General features: G+C 48.0%; 2 protein-coding genes across 9 annotated transcripts in view; one reads left to right on the top strand and one right to left on the bottom strand.

Moving 5' to 3' along the window:
- Window positions 1-1,087, top strand: part of NFRKB (nuclear factor related to kappaB binding protein) — a 30,301-nt gene extending 29,214 nt beyond the window's left edge. For all 6 annotated transcript variants that reach the window (XM_036353362.1, XM_036353366.1, XM_036353368.1 and 3 more), the window contains one exon: window positions 113-1,087. In XM_036353362.1, coding sequence (XP_036209255.1) covers window positions 113-238 — 126 coding nt within the window. In that variant the 3' untranslated portion in view covers window positions 239-1,087. The remainder of the gene's footprint in view (window positions 1-112) is intronic.
- Window positions 1,088-3,685: 2,598 nt separating this feature from the next.
- The window catches only part of TMEM45B (transmembrane protein 45B), a 29,673-nt gene continuing 10,900 nt past the window's right edge, over window positions 3,686-22,458 (bottom strand). For all 3 annotated transcript variants that reach the window (XM_036353372.1, XM_036353370.1, XM_036353371.1), the window contains exons 2-6: window positions 10,410-10,606; window positions 7,933-8,139; window positions 6,490-6,674; window positions 5,932-6,077; window positions 3,686-4,630 (exon numbers count right to left, since the gene is read on the bottom strand). In XM_036353372.1, the coding sequence (XP_036209265.1) occupies window positions 4,519-4,630; window positions 5,932-6,077; window positions 6,490-6,674; window positions 7,933-8,139; window positions 10,410-10,590 (831 nt within the window). In that variant the 5' untranslated portion in view covers window positions 10,591-10,606 and the 3' untranslated portion in view covers window positions 3,686-4,518. The remainder of the gene's footprint in view (window positions 4,631-5,931; window positions 6,078-6,489; window positions 6,675-7,932; window positions 8,140-10,409; window positions 10,607-22,458) is intronic.

A 22,458-nucleotide genomic window follows, 5' to 3' on the forward strand; every position in this document is an offset into this window, starting at 1 on the left:
GAGGCCAGGGCGCACTGCGGGCCACACCGGCTTCTCTCCTTGCCTTTGCTGTCTGTGCCCAACTGGCGAGCCTGTTTGCAAGCTGCTGACCAGACGTTCTCTTTGCGAACAGGTGCGCATCCAGACTGTCCCCGCGTCCCATCTCCAACAGGGAACAGCCTCGAATTCCTCCAAAGCGGTCTCCACTGTTGTTGTGACCACAGCTCCGTCTCCTAAGCAGGCACCCGAACAGCAGTGACTCTGAGAGAAGCTTCCATCAGAGCCCAGGCCTGCTCCGCCCTGCAGGCCGCAAGGAAGGGAGCAGGGAGGCCCCTCCTTCCTCTTAGGCCAGTGGCGGGCTGGCGGCCACAGGGCTGCCATCTGCTGCCACACCCCACGAGGAGGACACTGAGGAAGGCTCGCTCCAGGTCTGTTCCGTACCGACCCAGGGAGGCTTCTCTCAGAACCGTGTGAGGTCAGTGTGTCACACAAGCCAGGCTCCCCGAGAGCGGGCTTACGGGGGGAGCGCGGACAGCGACTACGCCGCATTCTGTACGCGGCTCATACCTTTCAGCTAGTGGTCTTCTCCGTGACGAGTGGTCTGGAGAGGAGCTTTGTCTCCAGAAATTTTTATGTAACTTATTTTTTTTAAAGAGCCTATTGTACGTCTTTGTCAAATAGAAACTTGGGCATTAGCCCCCTAAACGGATTCATTCTTTTGACCAGAATGTGAGAATGGCAGGATTCTAGTAAGTTGGTGGCTGACTGGATAACTCCGTGGAAAGGCTCTGAGTTGGGAAAGAAACACAAGTGAGGGTGTGGGTTCCCTGAAATGGGACTAGTTGGGCACTACCTCTTAAAGAGGGGGTGTCGGGATCCTGGCTGTGGCCTGTTCTTTTGCTGCTGGCTGTCCTCACCGAGCCTGTTCACACGCCCGAGCTGGTGGGCACGGCGGGTGGATGCCAGCAGGGATGCTGCTCTTGCAGCACAGACTGCATTTCAGTTCAGAGACTCTACATTCTGCTTTGCTCCAGAACAAGAGTCAGCGAGCCACCGCCCTTAGGTTGGCTTCCCGTTTTTGTAAATAAAGTTTTATTGGAACACAGCCCATGCCCATTGCGTTTGTGTATTATCTATGGCTGCTTTCAGTTCGAGCAGAAGCAGAACTGAATAGATGCCTCATGGCCCTCAAGTCTAAAATACTTTCTATGTGGTTCTTTAAGTAAAACTTTGCTGACTTTTATTCCAAAGTAGAGATGGTGTCCCTACTGGACAGCACCAACCTCAAAAAGATCAGTGCGGGTAAGCAATTTATTTAATCCTGGCTGTTTCCTGCTTCTCAGGCCCACCGAGCTGCAGGCAGAGAGCTGGGCATGGTGCTTTAATTAAGGCACTGGTGGGTAAGAATATATGCCGCTTCTGTGCTGGAGCAGGGCTTCGGTGGGAAAGCTTTTCTGCAGGGGCAGAGCTTCCCTAACTCTTGGAAGGATCCAGATGACTGAAAAGGCATCTTAATCTGTCGAAGTCTAGCGATGATACTGTATGGCGACTGCATGTGGCAGTGGATCGGGGAGAGTGGGAATGGCCTGCTTCAAAGGGGGGCTTGCTGGGTGGGAGCTGAGGGATCGGGCAAGTTGTCGAGGGGCTGACACCTTTCGATGGCTTGGTGGTGACACAGTGGTTGTACAGACACCTCATTGGATTCCTAAGGAAGTTCTGTGAAACAGTTAAGCTGTTCTCACTGGGAGAAAATGCGCATTTCAGCTGGAGTTAGAACAAAGAAGTAAGTCCAGTCTTCGGATTCTAAGTCAGGTGCCCTTTCTGCTGCCTTCCTAAGAAGGGAGCGGCCGTGATGTGTCATGGTGAGACTTGGGGGCGATCCAGAGCTGAGGGTGGAAGTCTGGATGACAGGGCAGAGGTGAATCGGCCGAGGCGGGATTGAGCTTTTGAGGGGAGTGGAGGGCTGGGCAGAAAGGGATGGGAAATGGCCGGAGGCAGGGACTGCAGTGAGGAGAGACAACTGTTTCACCCGAATAAAGGTGGCTGCACCTGCTATTTCATAATACTTTGGTATTTGCATGTCAGTACTCCCTGGAGTCACATTTCACACGGAAAGTTCATGTGACAGGCTCTAAGTGAGCAACAGGTAGAAATTGCAGGAATCCTGTCTTGGGTGTTGCCTGTTGGTTAAACTTCCTCTGAATTTGTTTAATAAATGATTTCATAAAAGTCGTTCTGGCCTTCAGCCCCAACCCCACCCCACACTGTTATTGACTGAAGTCACCTGACCGCTCGTCTCCTTAGTGGCTGCAGACTTTGACATCCGAGGGGAACAGTGTAGGACTGAGCCCTGGGAAGTGAGATGGGTCCTGGCCATCCTGTCGGTGGAGTACACAGCGGAAACCCCCCCTTGGAGTTGTTTAGGTGACGTCACCAGCATTTGCACCAAACATGGGTCCTGGATGCACACCTGGGGCCATGAGAGATGTGGTGGCTCTGGGGGTGTTTGGGGGGACAATTCCAGGAGGACCTGTGGCGGCCTTGAGTCTTTGAGCCTCTCGTGGACAGAAGTTGGCAAAGTTATTCCGACCATGTGTCTCAGGCTGGATTTGGTCGCAGCGTTGTGAGGGGTTTGCACTGTAGCCCAGAATGTTGTTAGCGGCAATCATTTCTGTGACGGTGTCCCAGCCATGCTGGGAGGAGCATTAATTAGAATAGGCTTGGATGTTTTATAGTTGATCCTCACTCTGGAGAAAATACCTTTCCCTAAAGCCTGCTGCCTCACCCCCTTTAATTCAGAATGGAGAGTGTTGCTTTGAAAGTAAAACCCAGAGTAGGTTCCTTCTTCCCACCTCCAATCGCCGAGGAAAGGACATGTTTTACATTCATTGCCAATAACGGGTCCTCTGGTACTTGTTGAAAGGATGTTGGGTTTTACTCAGCAGGCAAACCCACTGGATGCTGAAAGGGACCCATGGGCTCGCCTCTCAGTACTAAATCCCGAGTTTTCAGGGAGCTCATTCTTCTCCTAAAGCTGTGCCTCCAGCTCTAAGTGCTGGCTGAGCAAGGGAGGTGCTGAGTGCAGAGTTTCTCCCAGAGCCGTCCAGTGCTCCACGGGAATGACCCCGGTGCTGACCTCAATGCTCCATGGGAACGACCCCAGTGCTGACCTCAGTGCTTCACGGGAATGACCCTGGGCTGACCTCAGTGCTTCAGGTGAATGACGACCTCAATGCTCCACGGGAATGATCGCTGCATTTGTGTGACGTAGCAGAGGAGAAAGGCGAGAGACAGGCTGGCTGGAGTCCTACTGAAATCTGGTTCTACACCTAGTAACCTTAGACCACTCAACTCCGAAGAACGAATGTATTTCTAATATACCGGTAGGTGGTCGTGAGAAACAAATAAGATATATTTCAGAGTCTGAAAAGTGCCCAACAATTGAATGGTACTATTTGGTCTCAACGGTAAGAGCTTTCAGATTCGTCCTAACCCACCTTTATCCATTCATGTTCTTTTCTCTCTGCCTGGAATGTGCCTTTTCTATGGGCAAGCTCCTCCCTCCTTGTCCTCCCTCCTTTGTGTCATGGTGGTTTCACTTACCATCATGGCATCAGTCACCCCGTATGAACTGCCTGCATAGTTCTCCCATTAGACTGAATTCCTTGCTGGGCACATATTTAGTTAATCTGTACAACCATTCCAGTCCTGGTGCAAAGGAGATGTTTAATAAGCCCTTGTTGAAGGAAGCTTTAAAAAAAAACAAAAACCAGAACCAAGACTAGAGTATCAAGATTGTATTACCAGTTCCAGCTTCAGATACTTTGCGGGATTCTTGCCCTTTGCTTTCGGCGGTAGTATTTAAAGTCAAGGCCTCCCCTACCTGACATTTTCTCTCCCTCACTGTCCAGCTTTCCTGTCAGCATCCTCATGAGGGCACTTTTGAGGAGTCAGACCATCTGAGTTCCAGCTCTCATCTGGGCCACTAACTAGCTTCCTGGTTTTAAAAACAAAATGCACCTTTGGCCCAACTTTGTCACTGACCAACAGTGGTATAGCAGTACTCTGGAGTGTCATGATTAGTTAGGAGATGTTAACAAGTGATGTGTAAACACCAAAACTTGTGGATGACTACTTTTTAAAAATACACGCTAGACTTGAATCTCTAAAAGAAAGGCACTGTGACTCACTTACTTCCTAATAAGAAAGTTCCTGCTTTCTTGGGAGGGAAAGAAGGGATAAGTCAACGACAGCAGTGGGTTTGGCTGGATTCACATCCTGGATTCGTCGGTGAGGCTACGTGCTGTTCTGACACTTCAGAGTCTCTGATTTCTCTCCTGAGACGTAAAGGCTTGCTTCATTTTTCTTTATGAAGGATACGCACCAACACGGTCTTCAGCCGTTAAGTGAGAAGGTGCAAATATAGAGCACCTTCAGGGCAGACCAAGGCAAGCATTAACACGGAGATGAGCCACACCTGTGACACTCAGCTAGTCCTCACGGGGACACGCCACCCCGTTTGTGACCGAGGGCCCCGTCTCATTCCTCGTCGGAGCCATTCAGCAGGGCCTTCTGGTAAGTGGTGTCTGACTTCAGCTCCTGAATGCCAATGATTTCTCCTTCTCTGCGCCTCTTTAACCGGGTCAGAAGGCTGTAATGGAGAAACAGTAACGAATTAAATCAGCCCCCAAACTCCCTATTCCTTCCCTGAAGGATGTGAGGGCGTCTAATGGTGTTTAAAGCATTTACTTCCTTAAATATTGTGATTACATATCTGACTTCTCGGTATTTGTCGGTAGATAAAGGGATCGTGATAAATAATATTTGACAGTGAATGTTGTAATTGAGACTAAACTCGGGTCTCCCACCTCCCTTTTTATTATTGCACTGACCCGGCAGTAGAACTGGTAGAAACCAGGGCACCTTGAGTTGTGTTCTGTTGGGTCTGCGTGGAAGTCTTTCTGGCTGAAGTGGTTTCTGCTTTGGTAGGGAAATCAGGAGCCAGGGACGGAGATAGGGGCAGCTGAGACAACAGCTAATGCCATGTGCCCGCAGTCTCTCTGGCACTGTGGTTAAAGACTGGAGCTCTGCCATTTGCTCGTTGGGCAACCTTGATCACATTAGTCTTTTGAAGCCTTGGTTTTCCCGTCTGTACAACATTACATATTTCATAAAGTGATAAGGATTAAATCGGGTGGTGCCAGGGACAAAGCACGTGACTGGGAACTGTTGGCTGTCATCTTGGAAGAGCACTTCAGCTGCGAGCTGTATCATCTGATTGCTGCCAGGCCTCTGGGAAAACAGGCGACGGGCTCGAAATGAACAGGGACAGAGCAGGACTGCAGTCCAGAGCCCGGGCCTCATTCCGAGTGTTTCCTGTTGCAGCACAGGCCTGAGCTCGGTCAGATCTGCCTCTGCAGCCTGGGTCTGTCCCAGGTTACTGTCCCAGGTTACTATGACCAGTCAGGCCCTTAACCTTTAGAGCCCCATCACCCTCATTCATAGTCTAGAGCCATGGTTGGCAAACTGCGGCTCGCGAGCCACATGCGGCTCTTTGGCCCCTTGAATGTGGCTCTTCCACAAAATACCGACTTCTGCCCATGGGCCATGAAGTGTCAATCGCACTGTACGTGCGCGCCCGCACGTGATATTTTGTGGAAGAGCCACACTCAAGGGGCCAAAGAGCCGCATGTGGCTCGTGAGCCGCAGTTTGCCGACCATTGGTCTAGAGCAACAGGAGCAACAGTCGCCAACCTTTCGGACCTCACGGGCCACCGGTGGTCCACGGACCTCTGGTTGGCGGCCACTGGTCTAGAGCACCTAGCACAGGACTTGGCCTTTAGCTGGTACTTGTTAAGTGGTAGGAGTGAGTTGTGAAAGGGGTCCCTGGAAATAAAAATGGTGCAGGGGGTTGGTAAGGAAGGGGAACGCTGACAAGTCTCGGGGACGTACCAGTGAACAAGAGAGTAGTTGACGGCCACGATGCAGAGCGCGGCCAGGTAGTGCCAGCAGAAGCACATGGTGATGAACATGAGGTTCGCGTGATCTTCCTGGTCCCACTGCGGGCCTCCGAAGGGCGGGAACAGCACAAACCCAATCTGGTGGGTCACACAGAGAAGACAGCTTGTCATTAGTTGCCCCCTGCCTGTGGTTACCAAAGGCATTCGGACCGCATTCCCCATGCCTGCCTTAGCGGGGGAAAGACGTTTTGCACAGGAAAATGGCTGGGTTAATTCTGGTTTTAGCAAAGGCTTATTTCCAACCAAATTTCAGGGGAACAGGTTAGCAAGTGGAGCCTTTAGATGGTATCAGTACCTCCACTGGGGCGGGCAGATGGGGAAATAGTTAATCTGCTCACTGTGGACACTCCATAGACTCTGCTTAACGCATCAGCAGGCTATTCATGGGTAAGGCTCCCCAGGTCCGGGGGCGGCATGTCAGACTTCACCTGGACATGCTCCGTGGGCCCCTCAGTCCCTACAGCGCTAGGAGCAGTGTTTGAACAATTACCTGCCAGAACCAGGTGCCCTGGAGAATAACGAGCGAGGTTCGGAAAAGTTCCAGCACAATGTTGTCCCGAAGGATCACCTCCAAGAAGATGCTGAGAGCCCCTCCGAACACAGCGCACAGCAGCAGCGAGTGGATGAACTGGTCCAGGGGCGGCCGGTTGTGGACGTGGTGATAGAAGAGGAAACCTGTCCCAGAGCCAGGCACAGCCGTCAGAGATGCCCGTTTCTCCGTCTGCACCACCCTGCACGCCCCACTATAGGATGTCCTCAGCCAGGGTCTTCTGCCCTCGGAAAGTCAGTTTCTATGACATTACAGGACAAGCAATGGGCAGATGAAATCTGTGTGTGTGCTGCCCCCGCCGGCGTGGCTCAGTGTTCGAGCGTCGACCTATGAACCAGGAGGTCACAGTTCAATTCCCGGTCAAGGCATATGCCCAGGTTGCAGGCTTAATCTCCAGCAGAGGGCATGCAGGAGGCAGCCCATCAATGATTCTCATCACTGATGTTTCGATCCCTCTCCCCTTCTCTGTGAAATCAATAAAACTATTTTTTAAAAAAATCGTGTGTGTGTAGAGTGGGTCTAAGCAGCAAAGGATATATCTGTCTTACAGAATTGATGGTAGGGTTCAGTACAGGATGGGTAAGTGAAATATTGCTGATTGGTGATATATTGTGTGTGTGTTTACTTGAAAGTTGGTTTTGCCCTCATTCACCTTTTTTAAACTCTTCCTGAGATAACATAGGTCAGTGAAGCTGTTGGGTTACAAGATGCTTTTTTTACGACCCCAGTGAATATGAGCTACGTTGGGAGATCTGCCTGGCTCTCCTATTTGTGATGGAGTCCAGACACTCCAGGTGGGGGCTGGAGTGCAGTTTCCCTTCCCAAACCACAGGGAGTCATAATCTGGCGTGGTGACATTCACCCCATCTTCAGACAGTTCTGTGTTTCTGTGTGGATGTGCGCACATGCACTCACACGCCTGAGGGGGCGGGGGGAGTGCAGTGAGTTTGTACCCTTCTAGCCAGTGACTCTGGCTAAAAGCCTTGTGCTTTCCTGGGTTCTTTTTTAAAACAAAATTTTTTATTGATTTCAGAGATGAAGGGGAGAGAAGGAGAGAGAATCATTGAACGGCTGCTTCCTGCAAGTCCCCCACTGGGGATCGAGCCCGCAACCCAGGCATGTGCCCTGACCAGTAATTGAACCATGACCTCCTGGTTCATAGGTCGATGCTCAACCACTGAGCCAGTGGCCGGGCCTTTCATGGGTTCTTTAAGGAATATGTCACCTATACCATCCAGAGCATAGGATGTTGAAGTTCAGAGATTTGGATTTTTTCTGGGGAAGGTGGTTGTATCTGTGATAGTTGTGCTGTACTGTGCCCAGATCCCTCATAACCACAACTTGTCAGTTTCTTCCCTTTTCCCATCCTTACCACTCAGTTACCTTCGTTGAACGCTGCCACAGCCATCACCAGTCTGTCCACCCCCAAGGGCACGTGACTGACGAGATAGGTGAGCATGTCAGTGATTCCTGAGATGGCGAAGAACAGGTACATGGTGCTGTGTTGCCAGTTCATCAACTTGATCCACTCGTGTTCCGAGTACAGGTGGAGGTGGGGCCCATCCGGAACAAACTGCTCTGCTAGGATCCCTGCAGGGAAACGAGAATGGAAATTAGGCGGGGAGAGTAACTCTAAGACAATAGGAGACAAGCCAAAAACAACCCGAGGCTGGACTGAAGTCAGGACCTGGGTGACAGCCTGTGGCTTAGTGGCCCTACTTGGCTACTTCAGTCTAAAGTGAGGTCTTTGCCGAGGAACCTGTGTAGATGTCGTGTCTTAGTTGCTGTTCCTGGGACAGGGGCACGTGGAGGGAGGTGCAGCAGCCACCGTCCACAGGAAACTTGTTTGGGGCATTGCCACCTAAGCGAGAGTGTGGCAGATAACTTAATCTTGGGGCTCCCTCTGCCAAGTGAGCAGGGAAAGGAATCCTGGAAGGAAACCATTCGGTTGGAAATAATAGAATCTGAGCAGACACTGGTGATGGAGATACCTGTGTGCGCCCAAGGGAGGGAGGCCGCGCCCAGGGGCGCTTGTAGGATGGAGTGGGCTCTGTGGTCTCGGCTCCTTCCCGTAGCTTTAGGTTTCAGTGTCCTACACGTCAGCTTGGGGTTTCTCCCATACGGTGTCCCAGGAGAGGCAAGCTTTAGAGACGGCCAGGTGGGTAAGCTGTGCCTCAGTGTGGGTCTCGGTTCTCATCCCTCCTACTGTCACCTGCGTTGAAGGCGAAAGCTTTGCCTTTATGCCTGGTCCCAGAGTGTTCTTGGGGCTACAGTAACTCCTCCATGGCACATTCTGGACTCTGCTCCCCAAACACTGTTTCCCCAAAAACCAGCCCCTGTCTGAATGTGTGCATAAAGGATCCAGGAGTTGGTGAAGACAACCCAGGAAAGGGAAGTCCTGTCAGAGCTCTAGACTAGCTGTAGTTCCCCACTGTACCCCCTTATCTAGAACGATAAGTTCCTGGCATGTAGTGAGAACTCAGGAAATAATTGGTGAATAAGTTATTATTTCCACCCAGACACAGTTCTTTGGCTTTGTTTAGGCCAGTGGTCGGCAAACTGCAGCTCTTTGGCCCCTTGAGTGTGGCTCTTCCACAAAATACCACGTGCAGGCGCGCACGTACAGTGCGATTGAAACTTCGTGGCCCATGCGCAGAAGTCGGTATTTTGTGGAAGAGCCACACTCAGGGGGGCCAAAGAGCCGCATGTGGCTCGCAAGCCGCAGTTTGCCGACCACTGGTTTAGGCCAATACCACGTAAGCCATATGGTCCCTGTTTACTTCTTGGCCCCAGAAAGATGAGACAGCCTTTCTGATGCCCGAGGGGCTGGTGAATGGGAAAGTCCCACTGGACCAGGAAACAGAGCCATGTTCCTGTGCCAACTCCCAGAGAAGCCACTGGCCTGGCTTCAGCTGCGCCCAGGAAGCTGGAGGCCAGAGATGGTGAGTGGCAAATGCAGTTGCCGAATCAGGTCCCTCATTGGTACCACTCATTCTTCAGGGCCCCCAGCAGAGTGGATAGATGATGAGGAAGGGGGCGGGTTTTGTTGGGAAGGGCACCGTAAAGGAAGACCCCTCGCACACAGCCTCTGCGGGCTTCTCTCAGCCTCATCCTCTGCCTCTTACCAGCCCCAAGCATTACACTCCTCTACCTGCTTGAGGTTTGGGGGTGGAGGATATGCCAATGAGTAGGGGTTTACTCTTGAGATTCTGGAGAAGAGACAGTTGGAGAAAAAAGAATTTTCTAAAACTCAACTTCATTTTCTCATAATTCATGATCTTACTCTCAATTTGGTTTTTTCTACTTTTGTGTTTTGTCCTTTTCATAAATTATGTCTTCTGTTCCTACAATCTACACCAGTGATGGCGAACCTATGACACGCGTGTCAGAGGTGACACGCAAACTCATTTTTTTTGGTTGATTTTTCTTTGTTAAATGGCATTTAGTTATATAAAATAAATATCAAAAATATAAATCTTTGTTTTACTATGGTTGCAGATATCAAAAAATTTCTATATGTGACACGGCACCAGAGTTAAGTTAGGGTTTTTCAAAATGCTGACACGCCGAGCTCAAAAGATTCGCCATCACTGATCTACACCCATGTCTTCCTAGGGCAAAGGATGTAATTTATTTGGTACTTTCTCACAGTGCACTGAGATGTGAGGCACTGTTCACTATTGATATGACAAGGTTCAGTGCACAGCATATGTTGCGATGAAATGTTTAGTGGCCAACTGACACTATTATCTCTCTATTATCTCTGCCCGTGGAGACATCCATCCACAGGGTCCAGAGTGTGGGCTGAAGGCTCTGGGTGTGATGGGAGATCCCCTGGACCACGTGGCCCCCATCCTTACCAATGACTGGAAGTAAAGTTCTGATGGCAGCCTCGATGATCTCCAGACGCTCATAATTACGACTCAGTTGTCTCCTTTTCCCTTTTTGGTGAAAATACTTCAGTGGGTACTTCACTGACCACCACAGCCCAACGATTAAGAAGAAGCTCCCCGGGAGAGCGTGGCCCTTGAAGTTTGCCATCAGGGCCCTGGGTCACCTGAAACACAGGGGCAGCTGTCAGGTGGCTGAAGAGGAAAACAAATGGGTATGTTGGCAGGAAATGCAACCATGACTGGGGAGTCCAAATCACAAGCCGTACGGAGAAGGGTCCACTCATTCTCATAAAGTAAGTCTGTCTGTCCTGTCACCAGGTCACCAAAGTCGTGTCCGCTGAGCAGTTACATGCTGACCCTGAGGCCTGAACAACGTTGGCAAGTAGAAGGGGGGAGGGGAAGCGGAGGATAGGTAAATATTAATTGACCTCAGGGTAGAAAAGCCTTCCTAAACATAAAGGAGGGAATAAGAAAAATGGTCGTGGACACTGGTATTTTATAGATCAAAACACGAGGAGGCAAGCCAGTGGGGCGAAGCTACCACCTGTGGGGTTATGACCGACCGCCTGTCAGAGTCCTGCCCAGGCTGAAACCAAGGGCAGCGCCTCAGGTGGCCCCAGGTCCCCCGCCCTGGTGGCCCTCAGCGTGCAGTGGGACCTGGTTGGTGCAGAGAGCCCCATGTCCAGGGAAACGGGTGCGGCAGGGAAGGGGGCCGTCCCTTGCCCTGCATGCATGGGTTTTTATAGATTTGATTGCAACAAACCGTGCAAAATGATAATATTAGAAGAATAAAGGTAGGACCACCAGGAGAAAGAAATACTGAACCAACGACTCGAGGAAAGCTACTTCCACATTCACACATTTTCTTGTTAAGCATTCAAAGCAATGTTTCTGGAATTCAGTATGAGGCCAACAACGTCTGAAAACTGTTTTGCTGAGAGACTGGTCCAGTGTTTGAAACAAGAAATAAGAGACTGTTTCAAAGGCGTCACGGTTCAGCTTGTGGAACATGTGCTCCACCCGTTTTTTCTGCAGCTGAGAAGCTGAGCGTCTGTAGACATTAGGGTCAATATTAATAAAGAAAGGAAGCAAAGGGAATCAAATATGGTTTAGCTGAACGGGCTGGGGAGCTGAATGGGACACTGAGCCTGCAGTTTCACCAGGAAGCCAGCTCTCCACCCCCCCCCCCCCCCGACCCAGGCGATCACAGTACTGCCCCACCAAGGATTAACACCCCTGCCTTCCCCCTCAGGCCCCGGATTGTCTGGGGGGCCAGGGGGAGGTGAGCACACGTGCAGTAGAAGTAAAAATGGCCCACGGGGAGGTGCTTGGCCGTAGAGGCTTGTCAATCTAGCCTGGGAAAGGGATCACTGGTCAGGTGGGCCCATCAGAGTCCCGTGAAAGCTTCGGAAGTTGATCAGTTATTTTGAAAAACACCTGGTCCTTCCCAAGCCCAAGATAATATAATCCCAGGGATGCCCGGCTGGTGTGGTTCAGTGGTTGAGCCTTGACCTATGAACCAGGAGGTCACAGTTTGATTCCTGGTCAGGCACATGCCCGGGTTGTGGCTCGATCCCCAGTGTGGAGCGTGCAGGAGGCAGCCCATCAATGATTCTCTCTCAACACTGATGTTTCTCTCTTTTCCTTTCTGAAATCAATAAAAATATATTTAAAAAATTACATATATATATATATATATATATACATTCATTCTCAGGGAATATGCAATCATCCAGTTGGTTTGCATGCTCTCTCCTTAGCAACCATGTGGCCTTAGCAACATGGCTGATGGGGACAGCGGACGACTTCCAACGCCGGCTCCAGGAGGGAACCTGGATCCAGCAGCACCGATTGCAGCCGGAACGGGAGCTAAGCTCCCGATGGTGAGAAAGGCTGGCCTGGACTAGCTTTAATGTGGCACAGACTCCCTGGACATTGGCTCTATTTCTGGCCCTGATTTTTCCACGTTGGGACAGACAGAGACGGGACATTGGGGCCTTCTGTTTTCACCCAAATAACTCTTACCACCAGACCTCACCCTTCCTTGTGGGTCTCTGCTTTTCCTCAAGACTCCACAAGCAACACAGATGGTCCTTCTCCAAAGAGGGGACCCAGGGCACGTTTGTCATTGTGGTAGGCAGTGCCCCAGCCAAGGGAGAAAGCAAAGGCCCAACGACTCAGTGGACCCCCCCCCCCCCCCCGGGTCCTTGCCTGCAGGCAGCTGTGGTCCCATGGCCCCTGCACAGCCTCCGCCCGCTCCTCTCTAGTCGGGAGCCATTTCGCCTCGAATGGTTGTAAAGTCTCAGGGAGAGGGAGCCTCTAAAGGTGGCACGTACAGCACAGCTGCCTGAGCCCCCCAAACAGACTGACTCCCTATTTTATTTTTAAATATATATTTTTAATTGGTTTCAGAGAGGAAGGGAGAGAGAAAGAAACATCAATGATGAGAGAGAATCATTGCTCGGCTGCCTCCTGCACGCCCCACACTGGGGATCGAGCCCACAACCCGGGCATGTGCCCTGACTGCGAATTGAACTGTGACCTCCTGGTTCATAGGTTGATGCTCAACCACTGGGCCACGCCGGCCGGGCTGGAATAGTTATTTTAAAAGGCACCCCAGGAAAAGCAAAGCCGGAACCTGGGGCGGGAGTCCTCAGCTCAGGTCTTGTCTAAATGTCTAGACTCGGGGAATGAACTCCAAATAGCTGTTTCCTCATCATAATATTCCCTTCCAGAGCCTTTTCAAATTGATGAGGAACATACCATAGAAGAACGGGCAAAGACACGAACACAATTCACAAATAACACATCGATAAGGAATCTCACTGGAATTAAGACATGTAAACAAATGCACAGTATCATTTTCACCTAATTGGAATATAGTTTGAAAAATTAGAGATTGGATGCAGCTCTAACATAAATGAATATGGTCAATATGATTCAAGTTCAGTAAAAGTCAAAATAGTTATATCAACACCACCTTATTCCACACAAGATTTCAGGCATGGTTTCTTTTATCCTGTTTACGGTAGCATAGGCTGTGGGATCAGCATGGTGAGTTACATAGAATTTATGCAGAAGGAAAGTGCTTTTTTTTTTTTGGTGGCCTGGCCGATGACCTAAAGCAATGTAAGGTGGGAGAAAAATAGCAGTTGATGGAGATCTAGACCATTCCACTTAGGAAGATAGAGCACCACGGTCTGCACAGCCTACTCCCACCCTGACATCCCTGCGCCACTGGCTGCATCGTCAGGGCTGGTTCACGCCTGATACATTTGCAGTTGAGGTTTCCACCCTTCCTCAAGCGCTTTCACAAGCTTTTAGAAAATGCTTACAGTTTTCAAAATGTCAAATAGTATTTAAAGTTTTACAATGAAAAGCAGCAGCCCCATGTTCCCTCTTCCTCCCCCCCCCCCCCAACCACTTTAAATTCTTTCTGCTGTTTTCTTTCTGGTAATTACCTCCATCGTTCTAGTTAATTCGTGCACACTGCCATCTGTTAATTTACTGTTGTCGGCATTCTCTGTCAGCTTCCTGGAGCCCCCGTACAGCCTCTCCCTTCACTTCACGGGAGTTACGTTACACACATTTACTGAAATCATTAGCTACATTATTATGGCTCTGTAAATCCAAAGTCCTTGCCAGGGCTCCACGTGACCTGAGCTCTCTCTTTGATCTCTCCTCCCCCTCTGTCGCTGCGACACAGGGTCCCCCTCTATTGCTTCAACAAGTACAGCCCACTCCTGCGTCCGGGCTGTGCACTATCTGTTCTTGCTAGACCAGTTTCCCACAGGGAGCCGACTGCTTTCTCCCTCACTTTACTGGGGTCTCTGCTCAGATGTTTCTTTATTCCCTATTTTATGCCAAGTAGCAGGTGTGTCCCACGTTTCAATCCGCATATACTTCTAAATTTCGTTAATGAATCACTATCTGATAGTACGTATTGATTCTTTTTTTTTTTTTAAGCATCTATTTTGCCCACTAGATCGCAACCTTCTGGCCCTTTAAATACAGTTCCTCATGTTGTGGCCCAACCAGAAAATTATTTTCGTGGCTACTTCATCACTGTCATGTTGCTACTGTGACGAATCGTCATGTCAATATCTGATATGCAGGATGGTCTTAGGCGACCCCTGTGAAAGGGTCGTTCGACCACCAGAGGGGTGGCGACCCACAGGTTGAGAACCGCTGCACTAGAATGTAAGCTCTGTGAAAGCAGGGACTTGATCTGCTGTTATTGCAGGTAGCCAGCCCAGTGCTCACACGGGGTCTGACACTCCAGTATTTGTGGGGTGAATGCTGATCCAAATACTGTATTAGGGGTTATGTGCTCAACATTTCCCTTTTGTTCTGGAGTTAATAGTTGCCTTGCTTCTCATTTGTTTAGTTTCCCACATACCTAATCACTTTGTCCACAAAAGGGCTAACAGATTTGTCAAACGTCTACCAAATTAATGTCCAGACATTCTAACATCAGATAAATTATTAGTTTTGTTTTATTCCTGGATTCCTCTCTCCAGAGCCTTCTAGCTTCCTGCTCCCAACCTGGGCTGGGTGGCAGCCAAACCAGAGGTTTAGCACCACCTTCCGAATTCTTTTTTGCCTTTTTCTTGCTTTGGGTCCATTGTTTTTTGGATGCCATTTATTTTTTCTTTCTTGGTTTACTTCCATTAATATGCATCTAGTGCCATAACCGGTTTGGCTCGGTGGATGGAGCGTCGGCCTGCGGACTGAAGGGTCCCAGGTTCGATTCGGTCAGGGGCATGTACCTTGGTTGCGGGCACATCTCCAGTGGGGAGTGTGCAGGAGGCAGCTGATCGGTGTTTCTCTCTCATCGATGTTTCTAACTCTGTATCTCTCTCCCTTCCTCTCTGTAAAAAATAAAATATATTAAAAAAAAATATGCACAAAAGGTAGCTTCTTTGAGAATTTGCAAGGCTAACCATCTCCACCTGCTTTAATCAAAACGGTTTATTTAGTCTGATGATATTTAATATAGTTATCCATGTGATTATGTTTTATATCTCATTTTGCTATTTGTTTTCTACGTCTCTCATGTATTTTTTTTAATACATTTTATTGATTTTTTACAGAGAGGAAGGGAGAGAGACAGAGAGTCAGAAACATCGATGGGAGAGAAACATCAATCAGCCGCCTCCCGCACATCTCCTACTGGGGATGTGCCCGCAACCCAGGTACATGCCCTTGACCGGAATCGAACCTGGGACCTTTCAGTCTGCAGGCCGACGCTCTATCCACTGAGCCAAACCGGGTTCGGCGTCTCTCGTGTATTTTTTAAAGACTTACTTTGTTAAGAGCAGATTTAGGTTTACAGCAAAATTGAGAGGAAGGTACAGCGATGCTTCACATGTGCCCTGCGCCCATATATGCACCGTCTCTCCCATGATCGACATCGCTACCAGAATGGCACTTTTTTTTTTTCTTTTTTCTTTTTTTTCCACCAAGGATGAGCCCACATCCACATATAATCACCCAAAGTCCACAGTTTACCTTGGGATTTACTCTTGATGCTGCACGTTGTATGGGTTTGGACAAGTGTATAATCATGTGTCCATCATTATAATATCATACAGAGTATTTTACTGCCCTGAAGATCCTCTGTGCTCTTCCATCCATCCCTCTCCTACCCACTCCCCTGGCAACCATTGATCTTTTTATTGTCTCCATAGTTTTGCCTTTTCCAGAATGTACAGTGGAACCTCGGTTCTTGAACTTGATTCGTTATGGAAGGCTGTTTAACAAGCAATTTGTGTGAAAACCGAATCATTTTTGTCCCCGTTAGAAATAATGTAAATTGAATTAACCTGTTCCAGACCCCCAAATTATTCCGGTTTTAACCTTTCTTATATATAGTACTGTTTAGTCTATAAACAAACACTTCCTTTATTGTAAATAAATTTTTATTGATTTCAGAGAGGAAGGGAGAGGGAGAGAGATAGAAACATCAATAATGAGAGAGAATCATTGATCGGCTGCCTCCTGCACACCCCACACTGGGGATTGAACCCACAACCGAGGCATGTGCCTTGACCGGGAATTGAACCCTGACCTCCTGGTTCCCAAGTCAGTGCTCAACCACTGAGCTTGGCAAACAAACACTTCTTAAAGGTATTGAACCACCCTCTTCTAGACTTAGATGCATCACTTTCAGCACTGGATGGGTGCCTGTAAAGAAGGAATGTAGCATCTTTGCTTTTTGCCTCTCAAATGCTATCACTAACTGCTTTTTGTTTATCTAAATCAACTAGTTTTTCTACCTCTTCAATTGCCTGTGGTCATTGTTTCTTTCACATGATTAGCAACATTAGCACTCTTGATGGCCTCTTTATGTTTTAAAATTGTGCTAATTGTCTATTTTTGCCAGCAACAAAAGCAACACACACACATACACTCATGCACACTCACTCATACTCATGCACAACTCCATGAGATGTTAGTGGTAAACTGACTCATACTGGCACACTCTCTCCTTTGGCCTGAAATACGCTTTGTGTCATGCTGATGTATCGGTATGAAGGGGTTGTCAGGCTGAGAACTGAAGTTAACCGAGACATTTTTTTCCATGAACAACTTGGTGGAGAACTGAATTGTGGGAGATGGGAGACATTCGAGAACTGATGTTTGACTGTACTTGGAATCATACAGTATGTAGCCTCTTCAGATTGGTTCCTCTCTTGGAAACATGCATTTAAGTTTCTCCCATGTGGGTTTGTTTTTTTTTGATGGCTTAATAGCTTATTTACTTTTAGTACTAAATAATATTCTAGCCCTGGCCAGCATGGCTAAGTGGTTAGAGCGTCGGCCCGCAAACTGAAGGGTTCAATTCCAGTCAAGGGCATGTACCTGGATTGCAGGTTCCCCGCCCCTGTTGGGGTGTGTGCAGGAGGAAACCAACTGTGGCTCTCTCACACTGATGTTTCTCTCTCTCCTCTCCTCCTCCTCCTCCTCCTCCTCCCCCCCTTCTACTCTCTCTAAAATCAATGGAACAAATATCCTCCAGTGAGGATCAATACACACAAAAAATATTCTACTGTCTGGACGTACCACAATTTATCCATTCACCTACTGAAAGACATCTTAATCGCTTCCAAGAATTGGCAAGTATGAATAAAGCTATCACCAACATCTGTGTGCAGGGTTTTGTGTAGACGTAAGTTTTTATCTCCTTTAGGTAAACACCGAGCGGTGAGATTACTGGATTATAGGGTAAGAGTACGTTCTGTGGAAACTGCCAAACTGTCTTCCACAGTGGCTGCACCGCTTTCATTCCCACCAGCGGTGTATGAGAGTTCCTGTTGCTCCCCATTCTCCCCAGCATGTGGTGTCTGATGCTCCAGCCACTGAGCCAAACGGCTAGGGCTAGAGTAAGTTTTTTTTTTAAAATGTATTTTATTGATTTTTTACAGAGAGGAAGGGAGAGGGATAGAGAGTTAGAAACATCGATGAGAGAGAAACATCAATCAGTTGCCTCCTGCACACCTCCTACTGGGGTTGTGTCCTCAACCAAGGTACATGCCCTTGACCGGAATCGAACCTGGGACCCTTCAGTCCGCAGGCCGATGCTCTATCCACTGAGCCAAACTGGTTAGGGCTAGAGTAAGTTTTTAATAAATGCCCATTTCCTCTCCTCTCTGGCATTCTTAAACCTGTTCCCACAATTCATAGGGCAGAAGCCTGGGCATCTATCAGGAGAAGTATACTTACTGAACTAAGGCTGCTGCCCTTTGCTTTTAGTAGCTGACCTCCCCCAAAGGGTGTGTGTGTGTGTGTGTGTGTGTGTGTGTGTGTGTCTGTGTCTCTGTGTGTGTGCGTGCGTCGCTGTGTGTGTGTGTGTGTGTCTGTTCTAATCCTGGAGTGGGATGTGTATTGGTCAGTAGGGGAGTAGGTCCTGGGGAGAATAGAGCATTTTACTGCAGAGCCTGGTCTTTATACTCCCTGACCCTGTCCTCCCAACAGAAACACTCACTGCTTTCCAGTCTGAGTGTACTTTGGAATACAACCAACCCTGCCTGACTCAGCTTTCTGTTCCTCTGCAAATAACCAGGCAACACCCTCCTTCCTCTGTGAGCTGCTTAGTAATAGGAGGCAGGGGAAGCACAGGTACCGTGTTGGCAGCCCTCCGCTGCCCACTGGCCGGTGTGGCGATGGCCTAGTCCTGAACTCCTGGGAAGGTGTCTCCCCGCTCCAAGGCCTGAGCGACTCTGGAGTCCATCCCTCTCTCCAAATTGACAGCGACTACCATCACTGTTATTTTCTCTGCAGGTGCACAACCAGAATAACAGTGTGAACCTTGTTCTGGCACGAGCTCACGACGCTATTGAGCAAAATTACCATGAACAAGAGCTCATTTACCTCCCAGCTCAGTTTGGTTCCTATGCAAAGCATGGTCTCATTCCTACTTTACTTTTCTTTTTTTCCCCAGGGGAGCTTATTAAATACGAGACTCTATGCTGGGTGCTGAGGAAATAATAACACATATAAGAAATGGGCCCTACACTCAAGTTTATAATCTAGTAGGGAGCTCTATACTTGTGAAACAGTGCATGTCATGGGATATGTGGATAGCAGTCCTTGTGGACACAGAAGAATAACTCACCAGACACTCTGAGAGGCCTTCACAGAGGAGGCTGGCATTTGCGTTGGGCCCTTGATTGCTTCTTTCATACTGTCATGAATATTAGGCAGTCTGATTGGATTCTTTTTTTGTTTGTTTTTTGTTTGTTACTCCTCACCCAAGAGTATTTTATCATTGATTTTTAGAGAGTGTGGAAGGGAGGGGGAGAGACAGAGAGAAACATCGATGTGAGAGACACACATCGATTGGTTGCCTCCCACACGTGCCCCTGCCAGGGATCGAGCCTGCAACTGAGGTATGTGCCCTTGACCGGAATCAAATCCAGGACCCTTCAGTTGGCGGGCTGGCGCTTTAGCTACTGAGCCAAACTGGCTAGGGCTGGAATCTCAAAGACTGAAGAACAGATCTTGTCAAAATTCACTTCTCAAGATCTAATAAAGAACACCGGCCTCTGAGTTAGGAGACCTGGGTTCTAGTCCAAGTTCTGCTACGAGCTCACTCTGTGACCTTGAGCAAGATATGTAACCTCTCAGGATCATAATGTCCTTGTTTCTTAAAGGGGTAGTTTGGACGAGGTAATCTCCATGGCATTTCCTGGTCCTAAAATACCTTTCTTCCTTTGTTCCTAACATATTACACAAATGAATGAAATGAAAAAGGAAAAGAAATTAGAAATTAGAGCAAGTTTAGTCATGGCGGGGGAAGCATGGAACTTAGGTTATGGATTCTACCAACAAAGAAGCAGTCACCAGCGGTCACTTCAGCACGCCTTAGACTGAAGGGGGCATCTCTGAACTTGAAAGGTTGGCTCATATTTTTAGAAAATATATTTTTTTATTGATTTCAGAGAGGAAAGGAGAGGGAAAGAGAGATAGAAACATCAATGATGAGAGAGAATTATTGATCGGCTGCCTCCTGCACGCTCTCTACTGGGGATTGAGCCTGCAACCCGGGCATGTGCCTGACTGGGAATCGAACCATGACCTCCTGGTTCATAGGTTGACACGCAACCATTGACCCACACCGGCCAGGCAAGGTTGGCTTATTTTGTAAGCAAAAAGGGAAAAAGTTTAGTATATTTTTCCTATTTTCTCTATCAGGGAACTTGTTCAGCACTTACATCAGTGAACAAGGTGGATGCTGGGCCTTCTACTCCACTCAACAGCCCTTGTCACATGCAAGCTCCTCCTTCCATTTCCCATAGACTAGTTTTTGAAAACTCAGCACTTCCCTAAAAAACTGAGTTCACTTCATATTGTTTCATTCAATAGAAATCTTTAAAACATTATCTTCGTAGACCTCTCTTGTTCTTGACACTACTTTGTAGTCGACAGGGTCAACTAGTCACTTATCTTTGAAATTATCTACTTCTTTTGGCTTTCATGACACTATTCTCTCCTGGTTCTCTTCATCTTCCATAATCTTTTTCCTCCCCTTTAAGGAGTCCTCTTCTTTTGTCTGTCTCTTAAACATGAGCCGTCACTGGCCCACTCTTCTTTTGTATGTCTTTGTCTTGTAAGAATGCATACACACCCATGGCTCCATTAACAGTTGCATGCTGATGACTCCCATGACTATCTCTAGCCCTGAGCTCTTCCCTAAGTTTCAGACTCCTGAATCTAACATGCTGAACAGACAGGCACACACATAAACACAGATACTTCTCAGTCACCTTCATGTCAACATGTTCCAAACTGAACTCATCTTCCTCCCCCACCAAACTGGCTTTTCTGTATCCCAAACTTGGGCAATGGCTTAACATCCAGTCACTCTTAAAGCCAGAATCCTGGGGGTCATCCTAGACTCCTCTTTGTCCCTCACTCTGCCCTGCGGGGTCCCTGTTCCCTCAAGAGACTAAGAAAAACTCTGCTTATTTAGTTTCTCCACATTTTCTGGTGTTCTGTCTTTCCTTTCTGTTCCTACAATTAATTTACTTAGGCTCATAGTGTCTTTTGCTTGGACCACTGCAGTGGTTCTCAACCTGTGGGTTGCGACCCCTTTGGCGGTCGAACGATCCTTTCACAGGAGTCGCCTAAGACCATCCTGCATATCAGATATTTACATTATGACTCATAACAGTAGCAACATTACAGCTATGAAGTAGCAACGAAAATAATTTTATGGTTGGGTCACAACATGAGGAACTGTATTTAAAGGGCCAGAAGGTTGAGAACCACTGGACTACTGCAATGCTTCTAAGTCCTGTTGCCCATCAATCTTTCCACTTCTGTAGCCACAGTCATCTACCTACAATGTAAATCTGACTATACCACCATAGAATTTAAAATATTTTATTGATTTCCCTGGCTGGTGTGGTTGGAGCAATGACCTGTACGCCAAAGGTATGGGTTCGTTTCCCGGTCAGGGCACATACCCAGGTTGTGGGTTCGATCTCCGGTCGGGTGCGTATGGGAGGCAACCGATTGATGTTTCTCATCAATCTTTCTCTATTTCTCTCTCTAAAATCAATACAAAATTTAAAAAATATTTCATTAACTAATCGCCACATGGATGTAGCCCACTCCCCTTTGCATTTCATATATAGTAGTCTCTCTGTATCTGCAGGGGATACATTCCAAGACCCCCAATGGATACTTGAAACCATGGCTAGTACCCAAACATATACATACATACATACATATATATATATATATTTCCTATCCTATAATAAAATTTATAAATTAGGCACAGTAAGAGACAAACAACAACATTAGAATAAATCTAAAAATATACTGTAATAAATAATGTCAATGTGGTCCCTCTTAAAATATCCTCTTGTACTCTACTACTCGCCTCTTCACTTAAAGGAAGCACTTCCTGGCTTCTCTTTGGCATATCCAAATAGTCAGCATCACTACTCTTACACTTTGGGGCCACAGTAAGTAAAATAATGGTGACAGGAACACAAGCATCGGGGTATGAGACAATCAACCTGATAACTGAGGTAGATGCTCTAAGTGACTAACGAGTGGGAACAGTAGTGTGGAGATGTTGGACAAAGGCATGACTCACAGCCAGGGCAGAAAGGAATGGAATGGCATGAGATTTCATCACACAACTCAGAATGGCATCAACTTAAAATTTAGGAATTGTTTCTTTCTGGAATTTTCCATTTAATATTTTCGGGCCGTGGTTGACTGTGAGTAACTGAAACCAGGGAAAGTGAAACTGTGGCTAAAAGGATCTACTGGCCCCAGGACTTGGCTCTTTGCCCATCTCTCCATCCTCCTCTCCCATTTTTCCCCAACACAAACCTTCAGGGTACACTTTGCTCCTAATGGTCTCCCCACCTAGTATGTCCTTTGCAATTTTCTTCACCTGACTTACCTTTGCTCAGTTTTTAATACGTGGGCCTTATTTCCTTTAGAAAGTCCTCTGTGAACTCCAGGTTGGGTTACGTGTGCCACCCCTGGCTACCAT

Source organism: Myotis myotis, unplaced genomic scaffold (assembly GCF_014108235.1).
Source record: "Myotis myotis isolate mMyoMyo1 unplaced genomic scaffold, mMyoMyo1.p scaffold_m19_p_20, whole genome shotgun sequence".
In the NCBI taxonomy this organism is placed as follows: domain Eukaryota; kingdom Metazoa; phylum Chordata; class Mammalia; order Chiroptera; family Vespertilionidae; genus Myotis; species Myotis myotis.